Source organism: Salminus brasiliensis, chromosome 12 (assembly GCF_030463535.1).
Source record: "Salminus brasiliensis chromosome 12, fSalBra1.hap2, whole genome shotgun sequence".
Taxonomy (NCBI): Eukaryota; Metazoa; Chordata; class Actinopteri; order Characiformes; family Bryconidae; genus Salminus; species Salminus brasiliensis.
In genome coordinates, this window is record NC_132889.1 from 28,784,951 (window position 1) to 28,805,094 (window position 20,144).

The following is a 20,144-nucleotide window of genomic DNA, read 5'->3' on the forward strand; positions in this document are numbered from 1 at the left end:
AAATGTCCTTTACTTTGTAAACTGAGCAGATTGATGGGTAAACGATCTCTCAGACTCGATGTTAGGAAAGTTCTACAAAATTATGAGTGTATACATCAATATGAGTGTATACAACCTCCCCTTACCAGTGTGTGCTTTACATCATTCTCTAAGAACTGCGAGAATGAGTCAAATATCAAAATCACTGTCTATAAACACTGTCTATGAACACTAGAAGGGCATGTCTCATCACTATTCCCAGAAAAACATTCCAGATGACAGCACGACATAAAAGACATGAGCATGAGACACAGCACACAGTTTTCACCAACGCCTGATTTTACTGCTCCTGCTTATTCTGGCTAGATTCTAGATTCGCATATGAACTTGATCCGGCTTTTCAAACTATTGATCAACAAGAAAGAACAAGGAAAGCCATTTACACACGGCTATTTCTCCCAAGAATGGCAGGAGAGTGGCAGGTGACTGTTTGACCGACGTGAAATCTGCGAGACGCGGATCTTCACGCCACCAGTTAATAAGCTGAATTATCCAACTACTCGTGTTGTTTAGTGTCAGGCCAGCAGACTGGGACAGACGGGGTTGGTGCATTTCTTTAAATGATATGCTAAGTGCGTCAAGTGGGCGAAAACAAGGTTGTTGACACCGAAATAACACAGCAAGTTCACCTCACAAACTGCTACCAAAACATTATAAACGAGCCGGGCTTCACTCACCATTTTCGGCTGCGTGTGTAACTCGAGACCGCTGCCTTTCTTGTGTTGTGGGTTCGCCAACGTTAGATGGAGAAGAAAACAACAGATCAGCCTCACACACAGGCCTGGCTGCGATAACACAGCTGTCATGTAATCACTGGCTAGCCTGGGAAATTAAGCTCTAGCTAACGAGACAACGTTGTGTCGTGCACGGTCACATTACTGCAGTAAAGTAGTGAGCTAGCTAGCTAGCTAGGCTAGCGCTACAACCAGCTAATCATGTCAATACGCTGCGCTAACGAGCTAGCTGGGCAACTTTTGCTAATAAAAGCGTTAGCGCGCTCGCTAGCTAGCTAGCTAGATGTGTGCATAGCTGGTTTAGCTCACAGACAACATGTCCCTTACTTAACCTACCTTGTTCGACAACGACGGCATCTGCGAACGAAAGCGAAGCTACAAAAACAATGAAGTGCCACGGAAAGTAGCTAATGTAGCCTGCTAGCCAGCTAGCTAGCTAACTAAGCTAGCTAGCCACTGTTCGTAAATCCCCAATCTTGTAAATAGCTAACAGACGTTAGCCAGACAGCTAGCTACATAGCTAGATAGCTAGATAGCTAGCTGTATAGGCAATAAACCAGTGCTGCTGCCTTGAACATCAACTCTCATCCCAGTCGTGTCTCCCTTATCTCAGGTTTTACATCATTTAAGGGTGAACGTGTTCATTAATCTTATGGTAGCTGTTGCATCTGTTTATGGCGACTGTATATTGCTCTGTTGTTGTTGTAAGAATATGAATATTTCTCTGCCTCCAGCCCCAGAGTCTGTCTCTCGCGATATAGTGGGAGAGAGTGTTGGTTGGGGGGCCAGGGAAAGTGAAGAGCAGGAGAAGGGGGATTTCAATGGGAGAACAGCTAATGCTGTAACACTGAAGAGCTGTTATGATTATACGACTATAGGCAGATTTGACTTCATGAACTGATTACCTTTAATTATGATTACTTTAGTTTCTGCACTTCTTTGAGTCTGGCGTGACTTATAAACAGACCCAAATAAAAAATAAAAAAACAATAATAATATTTTGGATAATTAGTAAATTGTAATTTTATTAGAGCTGCTTACATTTTTTGTAATCCTAGTTTAATTTATACAAATTATACATGTTTTTGACTTTTATAGATGGTGTTCTTTCTCTTTTTTTATTTTGATGTCCTTAGCAGGCACTGTATACAGTTGTTTTTCACACACATCCTAAAACATTACAACATACCTGAATCATAAATTTTAATTAGCATAAAAAGTAATAACAGATATCCAAACACTAAAAAGCAGCACCTAGGCTAGCGAGAGGATGTCATATATTCTAAACACAAAATAATAAAATGAATCGTCTTATTAATTTCCTTTTGACAATCTGTTTTGTATGCAGCAAGTGTTAACTGTCATTTTAAGATGAACAGTTCCTCGTTAATCACACAATAAATAGTAACCTCAAGGCATTGTATGTTGGATTTTACATACCATAATATGTTGTAATCTTCACAACCTCCCAAGGTAGAGCTAGAAGTTACTGGGTCCAGTGTTACAACTGCTCAGTGCAGCTACCAGTGTGTTTGGACTTTTTACCCTTCAGAGTGCCCCAACCTCTCCCCATATCCTTCCTCTAAAGGTAAAATGTGTGCATGTGTCTGTGTTTCTTTGTACACGTGGAAATTTCACAAGGTAATGTCATTATCATCTTCGGTTTACGTTATTTACATCACAGAAGAAAGGCACCTTAGTCACCTACTTGTTAAATAGGGCAAACAAACAAACATTAGACCTTTAAGTGGCTGTTCAAAGCACTTTCTCTTCAGTAGCGGTCTGCAGTCACTAAAGAACGGGTTTCACTTATTGAAAATAATATAATAAGATAATTAGATGCTTTATTAGTCTATTACTTTACATAGATGTTTACAAAACATTTTCAGACCATTTCAATTTCAGTCAGATCAGTGGAGCTACTTTAGTTCTTCGCATATTAATCCTGAACAGTTTTATGTATAGACATTTTACATTACTATGTTTTTAGTTAAATCTAGTTTTTAGAAAGCACAATCTGTGCTTCCCAAATGAAGTCCAATCCAAAGCATGTAAGAGGTAAATATCACATTTATTTTCATCTAGAACAAAGGGTGCCCAAATCTTTATTTTTAAATGGCAAAACTATTGACCAGAGGGCCAAAAAGATAGGAGTAGAAAGAGTAGATATGAAAGTAAATGGGATTCAATTAGGTTATGAGTGCACTGTTTATTCGTACTTTTTGTATTAAGTAATTAATATGTTTTAAATGAATGTATACATGTTGTTAAGCTATGATGTAAAGGATCAGGGATTTATTTACTAAAAGTTATCCACAATAACAATAAAAACACCCCATGGACCTGATGCTAACTTTCATCTTTTCACAGTCAGATTATCTTAAATGTAAAGGCATTAAAGTGAAATGAAGAAGAAACACAAGCCAGACCAGACTTACCAACTCGGACAGATTATGAGTTCGTCAAAAAATCAAATGTCTCCATTAGCCCAAATACAAATGATCAACCAAGGCATGTTTGATATCCTAACTGTGCTTCTTTTGTTTACATCAGGAGATGCTGGACTAACAAACACAGGACATAGCCCGCCACCAATCTCATCTCAGTAAATACATGCCAGAAATCTTCATTTATTTGTTTCAGAAATCTACGATAAAGCTGTGTAAAAAAAAGGGTAAAATGGATAGACCTTATTGAAACATTTGAGCTAAGGGTGGAACTACATTTCGCTTTCAAACTGAACCACAGTGTGTGGGATGATACCATATACTGTGCAGAGGTAAAATGCTTTAGTGTACTCGCAGTGGCTGCCACCATCCAACTGTGTGGAGAGGTTTTTGTCATATTTTTGATTTGAAAGACTAAATTAGGACATTATGTGTTATAAACCACATTGATTTTTTGGGGGGTAAAACAAGTCCAGGATGTGTTTTGAGCAAGTTGAGAGATGTTTCTGGGCATGTTTTCACAGAGATGAGATTGATAACAGTCTAAGTCCAGTGTTTGTTAGCAAATGTTTAACAGTAATGGAATATAAGTCTATCACTCTAAAGGAATTTTCTATTTTTATTATATTTTCAACAAAATCTTTTATGTAGATAACTTCAGCTTGAGTGAATCTGTGTGTGTTTGACAGATGTAAATATGTTGTTGTGCCACTGAGCTACCATACCATGTGGGAGACTGGGGTTCAATTCCCGGTCTCGGTGACTATGCTGCGCTACACCAATAATATGAGTAACCTTGTAAGTCGCTCTGGATAAGAACGTCTGCTAAATGCCATAAATGTAAATAAAAGTAAATATCAAATGTACTTGGGTCCTATCTTACACCCTGTGTAATACGCATCACGATGCTCATTGCTATCTTACACCCTGCCAACAGATTATTTTCACGCCTTTCACCTGCGTCTTTCAAATAGCAACAGAGCTTGTGAATATATTTACACTGCTGGGCGTGGCTGTCTCAAAATGAGGTGTGTTCAGGTCAATTTCTGGTGTATTGGCACAGATGCTCCACTGACTGCAAACAACCTTCATTCAGACGTTCATTGCTGTCTTGGCAGTGAATTGTCAACACAGGCGCGTGCCCAACATGCTTACACTCCCCCTCTGCACAACTGAAATAGCAATCTGGCAAAGTCAGACCGCACCTGGCTCTTAAAGGGAATGCCACATGACACGCTGATTGGTTTATTGCACGTTATGCCCAAAACACACTCCTGATAATAAGAGACCTAGTGCAGGACTTTTGCATGTTTCGAGCTGCACAAGGCGAACTTTTTCTGTCGTTACTATAGCAAAGGCACACTGCCACGGCCTAAATCAAGCTGCACGGCATACAGTTGACGGTTCGCCTAAGATCGCTAAAATAGGGCCCTTTATTTTTTTGGAAGGTGAGCAGGTTCCTACTCAGTAACTTGTAAAAGATGCAATACTTTGATGTGGTGCAACAGATGAATAAGTGCAGAGCTCATTACAGAATAAAGAGGGTTCACACTGCTTTTTGAGGCCTTGCACAGTCCTGCACAGTCTTTTTTGTGTTTCGTCTCCTTGTTGCTAAGCAACAGCAGCGTACCGGTAGAAAGCTCAGACACTTGTCCTTTTAGAAAGTGATTCACTGTTCTCTAGCAGATGTGCTAGCTAACACAAGATAAACTAAAAATGATGGCTTTATTTAACATCAGTTTGAAATGACAGAGTACAGGATACCCCTCTTACCTTTGGTCTGATTGGTCAGCACAGACAGGGTGCTTGTGATGTAGACTACCTGAACTTATTACAGTAGATGCAGTATGCAGATGCATTCTATGTGCTGTGTGTAGGAACACAGGTTACTTTCATTAGATCAGGGGTGTCCAAATGTATCCACAAAGAGCCCATGGGGATGCAGGTTTTCGGCCCGAAAACACCTCAACTGTTTGAAGACACCCCACCTCATCATCAACTCCCCAGCTCATGATTATCAAACCATGGCAATCCTCGAAGATTTAGTGGAAAGTCTTCCCGGGAGAGTAGAGACAGTTACTCCAACAAAAGCAGGATAGACACTGATTTTGGAAGAAAGGGTAAATGAGCAGGTGTCCAATACGTTTGCCCAAATACTGTATATACTTCAGTGTTAAACAATCTTTATTCTTTGGAAAGTGTTTAGTTGGTGAGGCTCTATATTGATCATATTATTACTATAATTACAATAAAATAATATTAATAATATGTTTATTAATAGTTCTGTTGTTTAATAGAAATAGGTTTTTATCTTCAATCAAATGCATAGGAGTTTAGTTTTAATAACAAAATTATTAAAGAAAAAGAAATACAAACAGGAAGCTAGAAAGAAGGACGGGATACAAGAAAACGAAGGGTGGAGTAAGGAGTGTGTGTCGGGAGGGGATGAGTGCACCATATTATTAACTAACTGCTCCATAGTTCTAATAGAGAGTGTGTGTGTGTGTGTATGATAGAAAAATAGATAAATAATTAGATAGATAAATAAATAGATAAATAATTATTGTGGGGCAGTGGTGGCTTAGAGGTTAGAGCGCTGGGATATCGATAACAGGGTTGTGGGTTCGATTCCCAGGCTTGGCAAGCTGCCACTGTTGGGCCCTTGAGCAAGGCCCTTTACCCTCTCTGCTCCCTGGGTGCTGGAGTTGGCTGCCCACTGCTCTGGGTGTGGGTGTGTACTCACTGCCCCCAGTTCACTAGTGTGTGTGTGTGTGTGTGTGTGTGTGTTCACTACCACAGATGGATTAAATGCAAAATACACATTTTGCTGTACAGTGACAAATACATGCACCTCTACCTTTTTTACCTTTACTTTTGCAGAAAACAAAGCTCATATTTATCAAACTTTTCAAAATAAGATGTGCTGATGTGGAAAACAGTCCATGCCTTTTTAAAGGTAGTTAGTAGAAGGATCACATGGACTAATCTTCCTCAAAGCAGTGCTTGTATCCATTCCCTTCCCATCATGGTTACTCTGGCAGACCCTAGTGGCCCTTTAAGCCCCCCACTTCCCTGATGACGCATCCCAACGCGATAGTCCAGTTTCCGCCGAGCAGAATCTGTTTGTTGAATGTAGCTGCCGTTCTGTGCGGGTTCGGGATGGTACTCGTCAAGGAATAGTGAGTAGCCATTCGTATAACGTCTGTTTCTGTCGTGTAAATCGTGTGCCTCTGGCTAAGCCAGACACCACTTTCTCAACGGAGACCCTTGTGTTACATAACAAGTGATTAATGCGAGACAGTGATTGGGTTTCTCCGTCCTCTGTTAGCGTTAGCTCGGCTTAGGCACTCGAGCTAGCCTGGTTGCTAAACTTAGCTAGCGGTGCGAGTCACAAATTAAACACCCGTGCAGAGATGAAGCTGGCTTGCTTGCTAGTTCTGTGGAAAAACTCTCAGTATGCTTTAGTTTGTACGTCTGACATTAGCCGGCAAATATTTGCCAGAGTAAACGGGATTAATGGGTTATTGCCACCTAACGGAGGGCTGAGTTGACTCACCGTTTACGCCCGTCCCTGGGCTAAAGGCGCCGGGGTGTGCGGGATGTTAGCCTGACGGTGATGTCCACACGTCCGTTATCCTGACTTATCCTCCAGTTCTGTTTACACCCCATCTTTCTCTTCTCTTTCGCTTCTCTTTCAGTCAAGTGGTGTTGCCATGTTCAGTAGAAGAGGTAAGTCAGCACATTTAGGCATGGGTCTTATTTTTTTTTGACCCATGATAGCTTTTGTGACAACAGCTATTAGCTAACTAGCGTTAACTGCTAGCTTTGTATTATGGAGATTACCCCTGTAGCTAAAGCAGGCTGTTTAATAATTATCTAAATAAGTAATAATAATAGCGATGCACTGATGCAAATGGGTAATATAGGCATGCTAGTCCCGTGGCATTGCTCTGTACTAAATCTTGTACCCCACTGTGTGGTGTGTTAGCGGTTAGTTGCCATTAGTTACTTATGTAATCCCACCCCCCACCTCCCACCTCCCCAGTACCAGGTTGGCCAGCTGTACTCAGTTGCCGAGGCCAGTAAGAACAACACGGGAGGGGGAGAGGGGATCGAAGTGCTCCGAAATGAACCGTACGAGAAGGAAGGGGAGAAGGGGCAATACACCCACAAAATCTATCACATACACAGGTACGTATGCACTTTCACTCCTCTCCAGATCCCTGGAACTGAATATGACTTATGTTAACTCTGTTGAACCTCAAACATAAGTTTTTTTTAGTCTTAATTTGTGGTGAGGAATCCCATCATACATGTCCAAATATTTATGGACACCCCTTCTAATGCATTCAGCTACTAGTTGCACCCAATTGCTGACACAGGTGTCCAAACTCTCACACAGCTTGTCTAGTCACTGTCACAGAGATGTATTGCCTAGAATAGGAGACTCTGGAGCACATTAACACGAGCCTGTTGGTACCTAATGCCTAATGCCAGTTGTGGGCTAGAGGGTATAAAGCGCTCCAGCATTGAGTGAAGCTCAATTCTGTTCTCTGGAATGAAGGCTGGTGCTCCATTCAGTACTGTTGGGATGAGTTGGAGAGTTGAGGATGAGGCGGGGTGACCTCACTGATGCTTTTGTTGCTAAATGCAATCAAATCCTCACAGCAATGCTCCAAACTCAAGTAGAATGCATTCCCTGGAAAGTAGAGATGGTGGAACTGGTGTCCCAATACTTTTGTCCATGTAGTGTTTGTGTTTCACATGTTGGTGCCAGCATACTCCTCTGTGAAATATGTTATGGGTCACCTAAGCATAAATAAATATCCATGCTCCTGGAAGAGCAGTGTGTTTTAAATAGGACTCTGAGTCGACGCTGTTTTTGTCTAAGAAAAATAATGCTTTTTCAAGAAACACTGTTTGTTGCACCTAAACTGATATAATTTGTCATAGAAATGTTTTCATATTTGGCTTTGAAAAGTCCAGTGTTTTTTGTAGTCAGTTTTCAATATAGTTAATTTACCTTAGAGCAAAATGTCATTCTTTAGGCCCCATGATGTCACAAAACTGGAGCACATTACAGAGAAAAACACTGATACAGTGTGGAAACCGTCAATAAACACACGTGACACTAACTAGACAGGACAGCAAAACAGTATTTGCACAACATCGTATATATGGATGGGTGCTGAGAGCATATCTCAATTTTTTGACATTTTCCATTTCACCTTTTCACATTGACTTCCATTGAAAGTTAAGATGATTTTTCCACCTCTTATAAAATTTTTGAAGAGGTTTGTGTGTGACAGCGCTGATATGAAAAGAGAAATAATTTTAAATACAGATGTTTAGTGATGGTTAAGGGTGCATGGTCATTTGTAATGAAACTTGGAGCTGGTCAGTGTTATGATGATACTCAGTGTTCTCAGAAAACTATATTGTTTATAAGGATAAAAATAAAATCATATATTTTAGTAACTACATACTATCTACATACTTGTTTTAAAGAAAACTGTTCTTTTCCTTATAGCAAGGTGCCCAGCTTCATTCAGATGTTTGCCCCAGAGGGAGCCCTGGTGTTTCATGAGAAAGCCTGGAATGCCTATCCCTACTGTCGCACCAGTCAGTACCTCTTAAGTTACTGTTTGGCTTTAAATTTGAGGGGATGTTTGTATGTTGATGCTATTGCATGCTGTTACATTCATATTATGATACTATGCTACTGATGCATGTGTGTATGTGTACAGTTGTGGTTAGAAGTTTACATAAACAATTTGGTGCACAAGGTTAAAATTTTAGGGGGGTTCTAAAATACACATATGATCAAAACTATACACACACACACACACTCGCCTATATCGGATTGATAAATGCACAGTACAATAGAAAGGTCCAAGGAGCTCAGTGTAAATCTGAGGAAGATGATTGTGATGATCAGCTCTTGGATTGAGAGGTGTAGCCACATTGCTAAGGCCCTGAAGAAGACCCGAACTGTAACCCTCAGCTGAGAAGACATGGTTCTGATGGTCAGGTCAGAACTAGCTGTACCCTGGCCTGCCATGACCTGGAAGCTGCTAGAACACCAGTGTCACTGGCTACATTCAGGAAAGTTTTAGATTAGATATTTATGAAGTCCAAGAAAGAAGTCCCTGCTCCAGCTAGCCCCAGCTCAAATTAAGTTTGCTGTTCACTATATGGACAAAGAAAAAGAGGAGGAATGTTTTATGGTCAGTTTAGGCAATGTTTGGACAGGAAAAAAGGTGAGGCATTTATTCCCTAGAAAAATTTACCAACTGTTAAGCTTGCTGGTCACCAGACACCAATGGAGCTATTCGCCACCACTGTGCATTGTACAAAGTGAAGAAAGAGGACTACCTTAGAATTCTTTAGTATAACCTCAAACCCTCGGCTAGACATTCAAACCTGGTCACAATTCTGTGTTCCAGCAAGACAAACACACATCATGGTTGTGGAATAGATAAAGCAGGCTAATATTAAGCTTTTGGAATGGCCTTCCAGAAGTTCTGACCTCAACCCTTTCGAAAATACAGGGACTCTGCTTGAAAGTTGATTCCATGCCAAAAAAAACCACGTTGAATTGAACTCTACTGGTTCTTCCTAGAAGTTTACCAACAAGGTGCACTTACTATATATATTTAACCATGTTTAATTTTGACCCTGTGTTGATTTTAGAAACACCCCAAAATTAAAACGTTCATGTCCATTATTAGTGTAACAATGAAAAAGACCACATCTGTGTATAGTTTGTGTTGGAATATTTGTTCATTATTAGCAGTACTTGTATGGTTAATATGTGCAAAATACATTAGGGGTGTATTAAGAATTGTTTGTATTTGTTCAGTATATGGTGAAAACCCATGACATTGTTTAAAACTACTTATCTTGACATTTGCTTTAAAAACAATATATAAAAAGTTAGTATCCATTTGAAGATTAGAAGAACAGAGTTGGTTGCTTCTCTTTGAACTCCCCCCGATACACAATATTTATCATGATCAAGTCAAGTCAAGTGGGTTTTATTGTCATTTCAACTACATACAGAGTACACAGTGAAACGAAACAACGTTCCTCCAGGACCATGGTGCAACATAGACAGTGCATACAAGACACAAGTGCAACACAAACAAACAAGTGCAGACAGACAACACAACACAGTACAGACAGAGGATAATAAATAATTGACGGTAGTGTGCAAATTGTGCAATGTGCAATAAATAGAGTCCAGTGAGGTAGTAAAGTTATTAGTGCAAATGCTTGTGCAAAAAATGCTTCCCATGTTATCTGGGGTAAATGGTTGGAGAGGGAGGGAGGGAGGGAGGGAGGGAGAGTGTACATGTACCAGAAAGATATCAGTTCAGAAGTTGAGTTGTGTTGAGGAGTCTGATGGCTTGGGGGAAGAAGCTGTTGCAGAGTCTGGTCGTGTTGGACCGGATGCTGCGGTACCTTCTTCCTGATGGCAGGAGGGAGAACAGTCTGTGTGAAGGGTGGGTGGAGTCATCCACAATGCTGGTTGCTTTGCGGATACAGCGGGTGGTGTAAATGTCCATGACGGAGGGGAGAGAGACTCCGATGATCCTCTCAGCTGTCCTCACAATGCGTTGGAGGGACTTGCGGTCAAAGGCTGTGCAGGTCCCAAACCAGGCAGTGATGCAGCTGCTTAGGATGCCCTCTATGGTTCCCCTATAGAAGAGGGTGAGGATGGGTGGAGGGAGACGGGCCTTTCTCAGCTTCCGGAGGATGTAGAGACACTGTTGGGCTTTCTTGGCTGTAGAGACACTGTTGGGCTAACATCAGTAGCAACAGATTCTTCTTAACTATTATTGAGATATTCTCCTGTACTGAATACAGTGATTTTCATTCGATATCTGCTGCTCTTCATCTAATTAAACCAGTCTAATTACACTGTTTGTAAAGAAACTGGCAGTTGATCAGTGTTTATTAAGCACTAACAGTGTCCTCGATATGCTTAGAAAGCATATTGTTATCACAATAACAATTTATCACAATGCAATAAAATATTGTCATATTGCCCAGCTCTAACTAAATATTGGATGGGAACTGTAAAGACTAGCTTTTACTCACAAGCATGTTGGAAAATTGGAAAAGCACTTTGTATTATTGATTTGTATTTAAACTGTATTCTTAAAACAAAAAATGCTTCCTGCCCAGAAAAATGTGTACAGATTATTTCCCCAGATTTGTAAGACACTGTTAAGTTTGAATAAGATACTGTTCCATTTTAGGACATACTTATTTATCTATTTATTTGTTGATACTTGATATTTAAGTAGTCCAGTGAAATGGCTGAAATGGTATTCACTGCATTACAAAAGTAAACTGCCAAAATGGAAAAATAACTGAAAAGTAATGTACATTTCAGAGCTTTTTCAGGAAATTGTACATAATAAATGTACAGTTATTCTGTAGTAATGGTAGTAAATGAAGCTTTGTAGGTTGATGCAAACAATCCAGGTTTTCAAACTGTCTATACAAAAGCAATGCAGAACAGTCTGCTATTGCACAGTATGTGCACAATATTGCAAGTCAGGACTATCATAATGGCTAGAAAAGGGAAATTAACATACAGCTACAGATAGACCATTATAACATTTTGAGTGTTGGTATTTCTCTCAGAGATATTGCAAATTAAGCCAGGGTGAGTATGGTTTCCAAACCTATAAAATAGCACCGGGTTATCGATAACAGGGTTGTGGGTTCGATTCCCGGGCTTGGCAAGCTGCCACTGTTGGGCCCTTGAGCAAGGCCCTTTCCCCTTTCTGCTCCCCGGGCGCTGGAGATGGCTGCCCACCGCTCTGGGTGTGTGTGTGTGTGTGTGTGTGTGTGTGTGTGTGTGTGTGTGTGTGTGTGTGTGTGTGTGTGTGTGTGTTCACTACCACAGATGGGTTAAATGCGGAGGACCCATTTCGCTGTACAGTGCACACTGTACAGTGACAAATACGTGCACCTTTACCTTTACCTTACCTTTACAATAAGATGTGGCACATAAGTCTAGTTACATCTGTGAAGACGTAGAACTGCAGTTTTGGCAGGTCTAGTGGCAGTAAAAGTATCACTGCTTAGAAGGAACTAAGAAACATAGACTTGTACATAAACAAGTACTTGACATGACAACATTTTTATCTGTAACAATTTTCTCTCTTCTTCCGTCTTCTGCTGCTTCATCGAATTAACATTGGAATACTGCAGTTGTTACAGTAAGTGTAATTATTTTCTTTTAGTGTTGTCATTTATCATTTTCAAGTCATGCATATAATCCAATATATCATTGTATAGCTTGTGTGGGCTGTTCATAATGCAGTGTGTATCTCCTCCCCCCACCCCCCTCAGAATGAGTACATGAAAGATGACTTTTTCATTAAGATTGAGACTTGGCATAAACCTGACTTGGGAACAACTGATAATGTAAGTCAGTGAAGTTCAGTTTGTCATTTCAGTCCTTTTCTTGGTCATTTACTTGATCTGGAATCTGATTTTCATCTACTTCTGCTTCTTTAACCTTCAGCCTCATGGACTCCCCCCTGAGGAGTGGGAGGAAATTGAGGTGGTGCCGATTGATATTGGAGATCGTTCTCAGGTGGATGATGTGGTAAGATAAAGAATACATACTGGTTACTACTCTGAGAAACTGTGTTTCCCTGTGTTTTAGAGTTGGAAAGAAATATATTGATTTATATTTCATACACTTTGGACTTTTGGATCTATAACCTGCATAAACTGCTGTGAAGCCTTCCAGTGGCACCACAAGATCCCTGTTGTCAAGCTGTAGCCAAAAAAAAAAACCTATTAGTTATTGATGTGTTCTAGGTGATACCACAGATACTTCATTGACTTGTGTATTTCAGGACTATAAGCCAGATGAGGATCCAGCTCTTTTTCACTCTGAGAAAACTGGGAGAGGGCCGCTGGGACCAGGATGGAAGGTATCTCTTGCTTACATTCTTTACGTTAGTTCATACGTTTGTATGTTCCATAAAGAAGGTGATATTCTGTGACACTGTCTTTTCGTTTGACTTACACCTTTTTTCCCTCATTCTTCCTGTTACTGTCTCCTCTGTAGAAGGAACTTCATAACAGTAACTGTCCCTACATGACTGCATATAAGTTGGTGACTGTGCATTTCCGTTGGTGGGGTCTGCAGGGGCGTGTGGAGAACTTCATTCACAAGGTAAGAGTGTTTTTTTTTTTGTTTTTTTGTTTTTTTGTTTTTTTAGTTAGACCTGTTCCATCTAACTTCATATTTGTTTGTGTGTGGAAACAAGGAGGGGTATGATGAATACACACTCTGATATTTCCTGTCATATCTGTCATGTAATAATACCTCCCTGTTTTGTCTTCCTTTATTTCTTTCTTTCTGAGCAGCAAGAGAAGAGGCTCTTCACTAATTTCCACCGTCAGCTGTTCTGCTGGCTGGACCGCTGGGTGGATCTCACCATGGATGACATCCGCAGGATGGAGGAGGAGACGCAGCGGGAACTGGATCAGGTACCTGTCGCCGTAATAACTACACAACACTGTATTGTGTTTTATTTTTAATAACATAGAACCAAAGGCCTTAATACCTGTGCTTTCTAAAGCCGGGGTTGCACTATGAGATTTTCACCCCGAATTTAATTCAGTCTGGATAAGTCTGTGCTGGTTGGCTCTTGTCTGCAGATTTTGCGTGAGTAGACAGTTGGTCTGATGATGTTTCAGATCAGTTGGAGCATATCCAACACATTTGATATTTTGGTCAGCGACTTAATCTAACGCTGGACACGTGTTTTGGGGCATGTTTGGTTCGATTCAGCAACAGGTTAAAGTTATGTGGTGTATGATCTCTTCTTTTTCCCCTTTCGCCATACGAACAGTCAAAACTTAGTCGGGAAGTGTGATGCCTACTCTTTTTCTAATCTGCTAGGACTTGAAAAGTCGTGTAGTGTACCCAAGCCTAAAGCTGCCAATGTTGGGCCCTCTATGCAAGTACATAAGTGTAAAAACACTTATTATTATTATTATTATTATTATTATTAATGTTTAGCATTCATTTGTTACTTCTAATTAAAATCTTGAATCTTACAATAATTTTGCATACTCACAGGTGGATGATATGGTAAAAATACTATATTCAAATATTTGAAGACATTTATATGATGCACAGTATTTATTGTATGTTTTGACATGCAGACAGCATGCACCAGTAGGGGCAGATTTTATACATTTACTGTACTCTATCCAATTAAACAGGACTAATTTATAATAAATTTGGCTATTTGTAATTAAACATGCAGCTGGTCAGTGATTTTAAGCCCTGATAATGTCCATTATAGGTTTAGAGAAAGCATATTGTGTATCACGATTATAAAATGTTGCACTGTACAGTACAATATTGCTCATCTCTGTCTCACTGTTTTCTTTCCAGATGCGTAACGAAGGATCAGTTCGAGGTATGAAAGCAGGGGAAGACTAGAGCGGGAACGCACGAGGGATGGAAAGAAAAACTGGGGCTACTTTTTGTTTTACCTCCTTCAGTCCTCACATGGCCAATCACAATGTGCCACTTCACCAAGCCCTTCCGAACGGTCATCTCTTACCCAGGAAGTGTCCATTATCATTTGCCGAGTGTGTGTGTGTGTGTGTGTGTGTGTGTGTGTGTGTGTGTGTGTGTGTGTGTGTGTGTGTGTAAGAGAGTGAGTGAGTGAGTAAGTGAGTGTATGTGTGCACATGCGTGTGCACGTGTAAAATGTGTGTGTGTGTATTTGTGGCGGTGCAGTTTGACTCGAACCTCATCATTTGCTGCCAAATTCTTTGGGATCTTACTTAAAGCGTGTTAAGTAATGTCGGCGTTTCTTTTTATAATTAAGTATTATAACTGTTTTATGGTTTTTGGTTCATTTCGCAACCATCAGCTTTTTACTCAGTGTGCCAGTGGGGTCCTAAGGGCCAAGTTTTACAAAAAAAAAAGGTTTGGGGACGCATTTCACTAAACATGTATTTCAACCATGAATAAAAGACTAAGCGATTTACTTATTGCAATTAAAATTCATTATGTTTATGAATTCTCTGTGGGGGAACTTACTGTACGCTACAAGAGAAGGGCATGTGTAATAAAAACTACACAGGTAACTGAAAAAAAAATAGTATAACGATTGCTTGTTTTTCCTCATATGAAACTCGAAAAGCACGATGGACGGAGCCTCTCTTTGGCTTTGTGTTTTTTGGATTTCTCTCTGCACTGAAGGCTTGATGCAGTGTGAGCGTCCTCGTTGCTGGGTGAGAGGAGCTGTATGGATGAGACTGTTTTTAACTCAAGTGTAAGACCCTTGAAGCCTCTCACACTTTTGACTGACATGCAGCACGCCACGCCTCCCCACTGGGGTGAAGCGGGTCAGAACTTTTGGAACCAAGTCCGATTTACAAAAATGTAATGACAAAATAAAAACAAATATAATTGACTGTCATGAGCCGTCTGTGTGTTCACGTTCCTCTGTGTGGAGAAAAGCAGTGTTTTTTCAGTCTGTGAACTGAAAGTGGATCAACCCGGTGAGGTGCTGATAGCTCTTTTATCATAGTATACATTTGTCTTTATTGTGTATATATTGGTAGCTAGACTCTTGTTGGAACATTTGTAAGTTTAGACCATGGCATTAGTGCATGATAAAGTGGGGGAAGACTAAGAGAAGGGAGAGAAATTTGGCCTCTGTGGTAGAAGACCAGAAGCCCTCTGATAAGTGGAGCTAGGATTAGAGATATGGCCGAGTTAAAGGAAGGAGCTGTGATAATGAAGCCACCTAATGCCTCATACACAAAAGCTCAACTTATCATCTAAGTGTATGTATAATGTATTTTGAAATAATGAATTATGAAGATACTGTCATGTATTTGTCTATTTATTTTACTTAAAAAATGAAGGGAATAAAAGGTGATTGGTTCAGCCCTTATCAAGAAAAGATCTGTCCTAGAGCTTGTTAATGTGCTTCTCCAGTGTTAAACTGAGAGGCAGAGTTAAAATAAGAGAATTAAAATGATCTAAAAATCCTCTTGAAATTTCTTGATTTCACTTATTTCAATATACATTCCTTAGTGAATAAACAACTGATCTAGATTTTGATTGCGGAGGACAGGTGTAAAATACTGTAGGGGCAAAGAGAGAGCTGATCACAACCTCAGTGACTTTATGAAGAGGATTGTGTGTAGCATAGCGTGGTTACTGCTACTGTTTACAGATCTTTTCCACTGTTGTTTAAACTTTTTTTCTTATGTAGTTTTTATTGGTGAATTTGCAGATTTGAGTCTCGAACTGATTTTCAGAATTTTTTATGTTGTTATATCCATGACCAGTGCTGTGATATCTGACACCTATTTGCCATACTTATGTTTATTTAAGCTTAAATCCTGCTTGATTTAAATCAGTTCTAAAATTAATACCATCAGGATCCTCTTCACTTTTACATTAATGTACAGTAGCAGTCAGAGCTGAACGCGAACCTGTGAACAAAGCTGTGAACACAAGGAATGGTAATCATTGTCCAATCAGTCAGAGTCCATCAGCAAATAAAAGTAAGTATCACTGAATCCATTCGTTGTCTTTTAAAAACACACTTCTTAAGTTTATTAAGTTTATTTAGACGATGCAGTGAGCTAATTGCATGCTGTAGTGAGTGAGTGGAGGGAGTGAGGGAAGGGAGTGAGGGGGAGAGGGCGGGGCCTCTGATTGGTGAGTGGCCGCACCGGTGGGGGGGGGGTTGAGTTGGTGAGAGGTGAAAAGGAGAGTGAGGAGGGAAACGTGGGCTCTTCGTCTGGTGTGTGGAGAGGAGTGTGGGAGTCATGCAGCTGTAATCAGGTTGGGAGGGGATGCTCGCGGTTGTTGGAGATGGAGAGTCGAGGGGGCAGTGGGGCAGTAGGGCAGTAGAAGGAGGGGAGGTCTAATTGCCTCCTGTAGTTTAGATAGTTTAGGGATTAGAGAAGCAGCGGCGTGAGTCGTGTGACTGGCTCCTGCCCAGCCGAAGTTCATGGAGCATTGAGCAGTGGCCCATGGTGGTGCAGCTCTGCGGGGAAGAGTTGAGGTGACGTCAGCTTCCTAGACATCGGAGGAGGGTCTTCTCCTCAGGGGAGTTGAGTGTTTGTCTAAAAGCGTCTGCGTCCTTTACGTGTCTTTATAATGGCTGGAGTTTAGAGGATGAGGGGTGAGGGGTGAGGGGGACGGGGTAACTGTTATTCTGGCCGGTGATCGTAGGACTCCTTTACCTGCTCACTCCTATTTTGTATATTAGATGCTGCCTCTACTCCGGACCCTTCCGGATCAACAAAGGTGGTGGCAACATTACGATACCTAGTTTATAGACAAGTTATTACAATACTCATAATCTGACGTCAGTCTGACACTGCAGACAGACATGCGTTATGTGATGCTCTCGCCTACAGAGAGCCTACAGCGCTGCAGAGGTCAGCATTTAACCCCTTAAACACACCTGATTTAACTCCTCAGCTAATAACCCACAGCTTTGTAGAGTTGGAGCTTATTACAGGTCAGTTTTCCATGTGGGAGCTATATATGACATGATTATCCATCATGATGACGTTTCTTAAGTCCACAGGAACACACAAGAACGCAGGTTGAGAATCGGCCCATGTCGGGGAGAAGGTGGGTGCGTCGTCCAGCAGGCCGGCCAGCACCGAACTGGAGTGATGTAGAGAGAGCAAAGCTAGTTGTGCTCTCAGGTGCCGATGGCTAGAAGCATGACTGGTCATCGTGACGGCGCCTTATCCCGCTGGACCACTCGTCAACTTCATCACTTGCCTCTGAAAACACTTTACTCTGTAATGCTCATTTTGACCAGTAGATGCCGCACGGTATCAGTTGTCTGTATACATGGAAGTAGTGCATGTAGAGACATTAGGGCTTCTTCAGCACCTCAAAGAAAATAACTTGGTTGGATCTAATACAGAGCTTGTAGAACATGAGGGTATATACAGTAGTGAGTGAAGGTTGGTTAATGTGTCTTTAATTTAGAGTATATGTATGTGTCCCAAGTTTATCACCTACAAAGCATCTACAGGGGATCATCAAAATAGTGTTACCTGATGATTCTGTGCTTTTTATTCCTTTATATAACTCCAGTCTAATTCAGTAATTGTTACAGATAAAGGCCTAGCATCTACAGCTACCAGGAGCACTGGGTTTGAGTTGGCAGTGGGTCAACGTACAGCAATCTTTATGCCTAATAGGATACCTACAGTTGCAGTCAAGAATAATGTGATGTTACACCTGATAGACCACTGCTTTTTCTCGTTGTGGTATTTTGCGATGGTAGATACCGCTTTTATACAATTAAAGCAACAGTATGTAGATTTTTATCTTACAATAACTGCTTCAAAATCAGTGCTGCACCACTGGCTCACTCTGGGCTCAGTACTCTGCTTACTGCACTATGTAACTTTGGTGAAGGGGCGAGACAATGCGTAAACTGTGTAACCTCATTTAAGCTAAATTGTAAAATATAGATGTACTACTTCAGTCCACAAGTTTCTTTCTGAGCAAGAAACACTAGGTTTTTGCATAATGCTACTTTTAAGTAATGTGTCCTTTATCATGTTTACCTTCTACTGTCTCTCTCTACTCTGTATTTATTTTTCAGGCAAAGCTTTTAATGCTGTTGCAGATTGCAGATCTGCAAAAGTTCAAGGATCTTCTCCTTTCAGCTTTTCTTTAACTATATAAAGCTGCATTACAGTTGTAAAAAGCACTACACAAAAAAAAAAATGACTTAACACCTGATTGTTAATGCAGTGAGCTCCTCATTGGAAGCACTACAGTACAGAAAATCATGCAGGTATAAGCCAACAGCTTCAGACTGGGTCAGACTTTAGTTCTCAAGCTCATTTTTCAAGTAATTGAATGAGGTTTAAAGTGACCAGATCTGTTCTTGACATTCAGAAATTGAAGGCAATAAATAAATGCTGTTGTGTAAATGTCCTTTGTGTCTAAGCCATTTAAAAAAAAAAAAAAAAAAAAAAAAAAAGCATTAGTCTAACTTGACTGTCTTATTCAGGAGAAAGTGGACCAAGTGTCTATGTATGGCTACTTTTTTAAAGCAGTGTTTAAGAAGCACATCTTACAATACTCAAGTTCATAGCCCTGTGGGCAGGGTTACGGTCATCAGATGAGGATTTGCAGAATCAAGGAGTTATATTTTCAGAGATTTGTCCCCTTTATACTCCTGTGATGAAGGAGACAGATTTAGCTCACTTAAGGCAGCACGTGTGCCAGATTAGTGTGCAATATGGACAGAGGTTTTTAACCTAGCCCAATTTTCCTGCCCACCAAGAATGTGGATCTGTTTAGTCAGGTGCTGAGGTCAGCAGGTGGTACATACCTCACTCATATGGCTAAAACAGCTTCATAACTTAATAGGAAACCAAGCACTTGTATTTGCTTTTAAAGGGGTGTTCATTCTGGGGCAATATAGGCTTTAGGTCTACAAGCAGGAAGAGCTCACTCAAAGTAGACACCAACCAAATGGAATTATTAAGTAAAGGTTGAGTCTTCAATGATAATCTGATTAAAACAAAACTAATCATGTAATAGAAAAAAAAAAAGAATTAATGAATTCATAGCTACAACATGGTCCTCAAAAGTCTAGTTTCATTATCTTTAATACAATCTTAAATTCTATTATATATAAAGAAAGGTGTGGAGAAAATGTAACAGCAAAAATATGGTACAGGCATGTTCCTGTACTGTTAAGGTACTGAAGACATATCCTTAAAGACATCACCACAGTGACAAGCTAGGCAACACTTTCATGAAGCAATTAACATTAAACACCCACGATACAGTATGATGTAAAAAGCTTATGAACTTCTTGTCCTTCAAGCATGAAAAACTGAAGATCATTAATTCTCA

General features: G+C 40.4%; 2 protein-coding genes across 5 annotated transcripts in view; one reads left to right on the top strand and one right to left on the bottom strand.

The window, feature by feature from the left end:
- The window catches only part of sh2b1 (SH2B adaptor protein 1), a 19,167-nt gene extending 12,322 nt beyond the window's left edge, over window positions 1–6,845 (bottom strand). For 2 of the 4 annotated variants that reach the window (XM_072692843.1, XM_072692847.1), the window contains exons 1-2: window positions 1,110–1,529; window positions 717–755 (exon numbers count right to left, since the gene is read on the bottom strand). The gene's annotated coding sequence lies outside the window, so the exon portion shown is untranslated. Of the gene's footprint in view, window positions 1–716; window positions 756–1,109; window positions 1,530–6,776 lie in introns of those variants that run through there. The other 2 variants (XM_072692846.1, XM_072692844.1) reach the window with 2 other exon arrangements.
- Window positions 6,322–15,699, top strand: pitpnbl (phosphatidylinositol transfer protein, beta, like). Its single transcript, XM_072692848.1, has 11 exons — window positions 6,322–6,399; window positions 6,919–6,949; window positions 7,266–7,411; window positions 8,751–8,842; window positions 12,449–12,456; window positions 12,590–12,664; window positions 12,765–12,848; window positions 13,105–13,182; window positions 13,320–13,427; window positions 13,622–13,744; window positions 14,661–15,699. Exons 1-11 carry the CDS (start codon window positions 6,380–6,382, stop codon window positions 14,706–14,708), a joined length of 813 nt encoding a protein of 270 aa, XP_072548949.1. The 5' UTR covers window positions 6,322–6,379; the 3' UTR covers window positions 14,709–15,699.
- Window positions 15,700–20,144: the final 4,445 nt, after the last annotated feature.

Coding starts and splice junctions, on each gene's coding strand:
- pitpnbl (XM_072692848.1), top strand. CDS start 6,380: ATGGTACTCGTCAAGGAATA. Junction 12,665..12,764: donor ACTTGGGAACAACTGATAAT/GTAAGTCAGTGA, acceptor TTTAACCTTCAG/CCTCATGGACTCCCCCCTGA. Junction 13,428..13,621: donor TGGAGAACTTCATTCACAAG/GTAAGAGTGTTT, acceptor CTTTCTGAGCAG/CAAGAGAAGAGGCTCTTCAC.